Source organism: Primulina tabacum, chromosome 3, assembly GCF_025594145.1.
Source record: "Primulina tabacum isolate GXHZ01 chromosome 3, ASM2559414v2, whole genome shotgun sequence".
NCBI classification, from domain to species: domain Eukaryota; kingdom Viridiplantae; phylum Streptophyta; class Magnoliopsida; order Lamiales; family Gesneriaceae; genus Primulina; species Primulina tabacum.
Window position 1 is genome coordinate 16,363,661 of NC_134552.1, and position 8,170 is coordinate 16,371,830.

The 8,170-nt window shown below is 37.4% G+C and overlaps 1 protein-coding gene across 1 annotated transcript; it reads left to right on the forward strand.

The window, feature by feature from the left end:
- Positions 1 to 3,887: 3,887 nt before the first annotated feature.
- On the forward strand, positions 3,888 to 8,170 carry LOC142540822 (uncharacterized). Its single transcript, XM_075647226.1, has 2 exons — positions 3,888 to 7,043; positions 7,437 to 8,170. The coding sequence occupies exons 1-2, from the start codon at positions 4,199 to 4,201 to the stop codon at positions 7,934 to 7,936; spliced, it is 3,345 nt and encodes a 1,114-aa protein (XP_075503341.1). The 5' UTR covers positions 3,888 to 4,198; the 3' UTR covers positions 7,937 to 8,170.

An 8,170-nucleotide genomic window follows, 5' to 3' on the forward strand; every position in this document is an offset into this window, starting at 1 on the left:
TTAATTTAGAGACTTGATTAGGATCTATATCCAAACTCAAGTTTGTACTTTTTACTATGGCTCGCCTCTTACATTAAACTATTCCCTTCAGATTTATTATGTGAAAAATCATCACTATAATTGTCTTATTGCTCTTATCTCTAACTTAATTAGCATATGCGTGTTGGTTTAAATGGTTCTTTCATGTGCCTCTATTTTTGGGAGAATTAAATTCTTGTGATTCCAAATCTAATTTTGAACTTAAACATATTTACTTCTTTCTTTGCCCAAAATTACTTTACGATTATGTATGCGAGTTCACAGTAAACTGATAATCTAAATAATTTTTTTTTGTTAATATCTAGTAATCGGGATTTTTGATAGTTTGGATAAATCCAAAAAATTGCCATCGGACATATTTCGAACACTCCAGACCGGCCCCAATTGGGTTGGGAAGTCCCAACCCATTAAAGGCTGTGCGAGGTTAGACGGGTCGACCCGCCAAAAAAATGTATATATTTTTTTAAAAAAAAACACTCATTAACTCATAATTATAAATAAATATTTCAAAATGTATCAACCATGTCCAATAACCATACTTAATCCATTACAAATAATATATAAAACTTTCAAAATTCATAAGTCATTAACCATACTTAATCCATTACCAATAATATAAATATTTCAAAACACTTCAAAAATTAAAAATAATATAAATATTTCAAATGTATCAACCCTGCATCATTCATCAACCATTATACAATTATGTTTTCTTCTCCATCCATCTCTTTCTTCATCAATAATTTCCAAAAAAATTGATATATATACCTCGCCCGATAAAGTCTTCTTAATACTTGTTCTATCTTCATCATCTACGTAAAAGATAAAATAGTTAAATATTAAAATCACAATAAACTAATATGCCAACTAAATTAAAAAATATAATTCAATAATTTTTAAATTAAATTACCATGATCATGACCAAATAAAAGCTTGCACTTTTTTCGGAAGGGTGCTACTTGTATACTTGGTGAGCACATGGACCACCAATAGAAAAAGTTGATTCTGATACAACAGTAGTTACGGGAATAACCAAAACATGGAATGGCATCCGCGCAAGCGTGGGTTACTAGTTCTTATGATTCATCCAATACTCAGACATCAAAATCTTCATAATATAAAAATTCAAGCTTTGGTTCTTCTAAATAGATATTCAATTGAGATTTTTCAGCTGTTATAGTTACGTTTGACTCTCATATTCTTTAATTTCCTACATTAATTTAGATTGAAACATTTTATCGCCAAAAATATATATATACTAATTAAATAATACAATTAAAGTGAAAGATATAAGAATTCTTACATCAAAAATTATTTTGCCCTTGTTTCTAAATCCTCATCCACTTTGCATAGATGGAAGTGTGATATAAGAAGATTGAAGTTGCGAAGAACGTAAGGATGGCAACGGGTTCGGGTTGAAGGGTTTGGTCAAACCCAGAACTCACATTGCCTTCCTTTAGACCCTCCCCGCCCCGCGAACCCGGCCGGTCCGGTCCGGGTTGGACCCATTGAATGGACCAATCGAAAATATATAATTTTATATTTATTCAATAAAAATTTAAAAATTAACAAATCATTAAATTTTTATGTCCAAATTTATATTAATAATACTCAGAACATAAAAATATTAGCACAAGTGAAAAAATATCGACTTGTATTCAATTGATAACAAAAAAATTTGTACTGATATATTTTCATATTAAACATATAATAACAAAATAAAATAATTTTCAATTCTATTTCTATTTTGCTCCACAGTCTTCCATCAAAACAACCACAAGATGGTAACAAGTAAACAAGATATGACACAAATCCAAGACATAAACAATGTAAGATTCTCTACAAGAATGAATCCTAAAGCAAGACGAATTACACAACACAAGAATCATTAATACATATAAGTTTGTGGATGAATTTTTTTTATTAAAATTTAAACCCTTTCATATATAAAAACTTTTTTTTATATAGATTGATACCCCATGGATGGGCCTAGCCCAGATGAAAGACATGAATGGGTCCACTACTCTTGGCTCATCCCTAGCCCAAATGGAAGACAAGCCCATCAAGGGCCCAGGTATCCTCCTATAAATACCAGGTTTGATTGTTCAGTTAAGCTATTCACTATATTGTTTTCAGCAGCGCCTTTAGCTGCTCCCCCATATATCCTCAGTCTCTGACTTGAGCGTCGGAGTGGCTACGCCAGGACACCCTCCTGGCCCCCTCCTAACGGTCTTATTTGTGATTTCAGGCCCAGGATAATTTTGAAGCCCGTGTCTAAATTAGTGACGCTTGCGTGAATCGAACACTAAATTTTCCGTGAGTATCATAGATAATTTGGCATTACAATAATTTTTAGAATTACTGTTTTTTATCTTTTATTTTTAATAAAGTTCAAGGTTATTTTTCGAAAGCCAAAGTCTGAAGTCTTAGAATTAGTGTTTTTATCAAATTATTTCTATTTATATATAGAAATTATTAAAGTTATATTTGATTTCCTGAATCACATTCTTTTGTTTTTCACATTGAAATTGAGATTAATTTATAAAATATGTATTTGGATTGCCAAGAGTTAAAAGTTGCTTGTGTTGGTATTTATACAGAGAGAGGTATTGACCAAATCCTTCCCCTCGGCGCTGTCTAGATCGAGGGAGATGAGCGAAGCTCGCATCCGCCGCACCAAATCAACGGGCCTGCCTCCAAAGGGCTGACACTTTAATTACCTAACCTGTTTTTTAATAGTGGGATGATCGGACGGACCAAATCCGAATTGATAGGTCTACTCCCAATCATAATTTTTTAAATTCTTGATACAAAATTTACCGGCAGTATGCATTGAAATAGTATTAAATCGCACACTTAATGTAGACATCAGCACAAAATCCCCTGCTACACTTGATAATCTAAATTGTGTCGCACTTTATTCAAACGAGCCTAATTTGCACCGATTTTAAAAAAATTTAGTGCACAAAATATTATATATAAACAAAATATAATAAATCATAATTTTTTTTTTTGCATTTTGTTTATGTATAATGTTTGCTCTTTTTAATTATTTAAAATCCACGCAAACGAGATTTGTTTGAGCAAAATATAACAAGATATAGAACATCAAGTGTAATGGATGATTTTGTCTCTTTACACATATGTTCACAGTGGGTATGTTTGCATGACCAAAATATGTGTGAGACGGTCTCACGAGTCGTATTTTGTGAGACGGATATCTTATTTGGGTCATCCATGGAAAAATATTATTTTTTATACTAAGAGTATTACTTTTTATTGTGAATATCGGTAGAATTGACTCGTCTCACAGATAAAGATTCGTGAGACATGTTGCATATAAAACAGCGTAGCGATGTATGTACACATATATATATATATATACATACATAATTATTAACATATGTTTTTTGGAAAGGACAAGCCAGTTACATGATGAAAAGGACGGAACTTGGAAAACCCTGAAATCAAATTGATCTGATGCACATAAATACAAGCCCAAAAGAAGATGAAAAAGAGAAGTGGTTAACTCCACTCATATTCACGTTGAAAGTGAAACAAAATTAATCGAATTATAGAATATGGCCTAGAAATACGCATTTTTGGACAATTTGATTAAAATATCTCCTAGTACGTAGCAGTGTAATACTCGATAGATCCACCTACCACCTCACATTCATGTTGGCACATTCACAAAATAATAATACCATTCATAATTTTAAAATTACAAAAAGTTATTATAAAAAAAAATGTCTAATTAAAATATATATTTTATTAGACAATAATTAATTTATATACTAAATCAAAAAACATAAGTATCTATTTAAAAATTTGAAGTGGCTACTCAGAATTACTCTCTCCCAGTGAGTAATTTTCTTTATAAAACAAAGATAGAAACAGCCATTTCTCTTCCACATAAAACCTCCATTTCAACAAATCCAAGAAAAAAGCGCTCCAAAAATTCCATCTCACTGCGCAAACGTGATGGCCCAGCTGTTGTTCTTGGATCCTGAGATTCTGGCTTTCTGAATAATATTTTATATCCCCTGTAAACCACATTTACGAACTAAAATCATATATCCCACAAAACATGATCTCGTGTTCCTCCCAATACTGCTTCGAGTTGTTATCTGTGGCGGCTTAGTTTTGTTTCTCTGTAATGCCTGTTCGTCCATGGCGGCCCCGCCTTCTCTTCTTTTTCTTCTGTGCTTTTCTGTTGTTCTTCTCTTTTTCGCCGTCTTTTGCAATCAATCCACAGGGTGAATGCCTTCTTTATTGGAAGGGAAGCTTAAATGCATCTGCGGAGGCTTTGAATAATTGGGATTCGACTGATGAAACTCCATGTCGATGGTTTGGTGTAACCTGCAACTTCAAGAATGAAGTTGTGGAGATAAACCTGAGGTACATTGATTTGCATGGAAATGTTCCTAATAATTTCAGTTCTTTGGAGTACTCCTTAAATAAACTTGTCTTGTCGGGGACGAATCTAACCGGTTCGATCCCTGAAGGAATCGGCAATCTTCAAGAGCTGAGGGTTCTTGATTTGAGTGACAATAAAATAAATGGCGAAATTCCGGGTTTTATCAGTCACTTGCCTAAATTGGAGCAGCTTTATCTCAACACAAATCTGTTGGCAGGCTCAATTCCAGGCGAAATCAGGAACCTGACATCCCTGGTTGAGTTGATAATCTATGATAATCAGCTCAGCGGGGAGATTCCTGGCGGCATTGGAAATTTGAAGAATCTTGAAGTGATTAGAGCTGGTGGGAACAAGAATCTTGGAGGTTCTATCCCTCAAGAACTCGGAAACTGCACAAATTTAATCTTGTTAGGCCTGGCAGAAACCAGCATTTCTGGGTTTCTTCCTTCTTCCATTGGAATGTTGAAAGAGCTCCAGACTCTTGCTGTATATACAGCTCTGCTTTCGGGACAAATTCCTCCAGAACTCGGTGATTGTGCTGCGCTGCGGAATGTTTATCTCTATGAAAACACACTCATCGGCTCGATTCCGACTAGACTTGGAAGCCTACAGAATTTGGAGATTCTCTTGCTATGGCAGAACAATCTGGTCGGCACAATTCCTCCGCAGCTTGGAAACTGTAATAATTTACTAGTTATCGATGCTTCGATGAATTTTTTAACCGGTGGGATTCCAGAATCTTTTGGAAATTTGACCCAGTTGCAAGAGTTGCAGCTGAGTGCGAATCAAATTTCCGGCAAGATTCCGGTTGGGCTTGGGAATTGCTTGGCTCTGACTCATATTGAGCTCGATAACAATCAAATCACTGGAACAATCCCTGCAGAGTTCGGGAATCTGATAAATTTGACTCTTTTGTTTCTGTGGCAAAATCGTTTGGAGGGTAATATTCCTCCATCTTTATCTTCTTGTAAGAACCTGGAAGCTATTGACTTGTCGCAGAATGGATTGACAGGTCCGATACCGAGCGGTATATTTGGATTACAGAATCTAAACAAGTTTTTACTGCTGTCAAATAATATTTCTGGTTATATACCTCCTGAAATTGGGAATTGTTCTTCGCTGATTCGGTTCCGAGCGAGTAACAATATGCTGACGGGGAATGTGCCCCCATATATTGGGAGGTTGAAGAATTTGAATTTCTTGGATCTTGGAATGAATAGGCTTTCCGGGATTGTGCCAGTTGAGATTTCTGGTTGTCAAAATCTCACTTTTCTTGATTTGCATTCCAATTCGATAACTGGGAACTTGCCGGATGATTTGAATCGGCTTGTTACCCTGCAGTTTCTTGATGTTTATGATAATCTCATTGAAGGCACTTTGAATCCAAGTCTTGGTTCATTGATTTCAATCACGAAGCTCATTCTCGGGAAGAACAAGCTATCTGGTTCGATCCCTAGTGAACTTGGTTCGTGTTCTAAGCTTCAGATGCTTGATTTAAGCAGCAATGAGTTAGAGGGTAAGATCCCGGGGAGTCTGGGGAAGATTCCTGCATTGGAAATTGCTTTAAATTTGAGCTGTAATAAACTTTCGGGTGGGATCCCGGAGGAGTTTGCCGAGTTGGACAGACTTGGAGTACTAGACATTTCTCACAACCAACTCTCCGGGGACCTACAGTATCTAGCCGTTCTTCAGAATCTCGTGGTTCTAAACGTATCATACAACAATTTCTCAGGAGAGGTGCCAAACACGCCGTTTTTCGCCAAGCTGCCACTCAGCCTCCTAGATGGCAACCCCGACTTGTGCTTTTCCGGCGACAAAGAGTGCTCGGCTAATGAGGGCGCTGCCGCCAGGCACAAGATGTCCGCAAGGGTGGCGATGGTGGTGTTGATTTGTACGGCCTGCTTGTTGATGTTGGCCGCTCTCTACATCATCCTCGGGGGCAAGATGCGCGGGCACGGGTCCCACGAGTGCGATATGGACAACAGGGAAGATGTAGAGTTAGGGGGGCCGTGGGAGGTCACATTGTATCAAAAGTTCAGTTTATCTATCAACGATGTTGTAAAATCTTTAACACCTATTAACCTAATTGGTCATGGTCAGTCAGCCACAGTATATCGAGCCGTAACCCCGTCTGGATCCGTCATCGCCGTTAAAAGATTCCGCACATCCGAAAAGTACTCGTCAACCACATTCTCATCCGAGATCATGACACTAGCCCGTATCCGACACAGAAACATTGTTAGACTTCTAGGTTGGTCATCCAACAGGAAGACCAAACTGTTATTCTATGACTACTTGCATAACGGCACATTAGGCGACTTGTTACACGAGGGGCAAGGGGACAAGATCGAATGGGAGATTCGATTCAAGATTGCGTTAGGAGTTGCCGAGGGCTTAGCCTACTTGCATTGCGATTGCAGGCCGCCTATCCTACATCGAGATGTGAAGACACAAAACATACTGTTGGGGGAAAGATACGAGCCATGTTTAGCTGATTTTGGACTAGCAAGGTTTGTTGAAGATGAAAATGCTGCATTAGCTGCATATCCCCAGCTAGCTGGATCATATGGATATTTTGCTCCTGGTAAAATTCTCTCCCTCTGTTTCCTATTTTGCTCAAAAAATCATGCACTTATTATTTGTGATTTTACACTCTATGAAATATTGAAACTACATTCTTGTTTTTCACAGTATAATCTGTCACTTTCGTAAAGTACTGCACGCATAATTGCTATCAAGATCATTTCAGTTGTAATAATTGCTTAATAATAAAATGTGGTTGGAAACTTCATTGGATGTTACATGTAATTGTGTTCGCTAATTGTGGGGACTCATGCATGTGAAGTCACGTGATTGCCTCAACTCTATCCTAATTAATTTGTCTCCGTATATTTGGCTTGGCCCCTGCTAGGATGCCCGATGAGTTCATCAAGAAATTTTCCTTCTAACATAACTTGTGCCCTTTTGAACTTTGCAGAGTATGCCTCCATGGTAAAAATCACCGAAAAGAGCGACGTTTACAGTTACGGCGTCGTGCTATTAGAGATTATAACTGGGAAAAAACCGATCGACCCTTCGTTGGGAGAGGGACAACACTTGATTCAATGGGTAAGAGACCACTTAAAGAATAAAAAAGACCCAGTCGATCTCGTTGACCAAAACCTCCAAGGCCATCCGGACACACAAATACAAGAAATGGTCCAAGCCCTCGGGATAGCCCTCCTATGCACGAGCAATCGTCAAGGAGATCGTCCCTCGATGAATGATGTCGTGGCGTTGTTGAAGGAGATCAAGCACGAGCAAGTAGCGGGAGGCGATCAAACTCAAAAGCCAGCGAATAAATCGTCCAACAACTGCGAGGTTTCGTCATTTTCTTCGTCGTCGGTGACCCCGGCTCAATTGTTGCTTCTCCAAGTGTCATCTAATTGCTCCCTGGCTTACTCCTCTTCCTCCACAAATTACAATGGGAATCAATAAAAATAGATGCAATGCGTTGGGGGTGACAGTTGATGTTTGAAATTGTACAGAGTAATTAGGATAATTGATTTGGTTAAAGGGAAAAAAAAAATTATCCTTCTTTGTACCGCTAAATAGTGCAAAATCACAAGGACGTGACCAACTTCAAAGGGAATATTTGCTCCTTTAAACTTGTATTTATGCAGAAACTACGGTGATCGTATGTATGCATAATTCTGTATAAATAATGTGTAT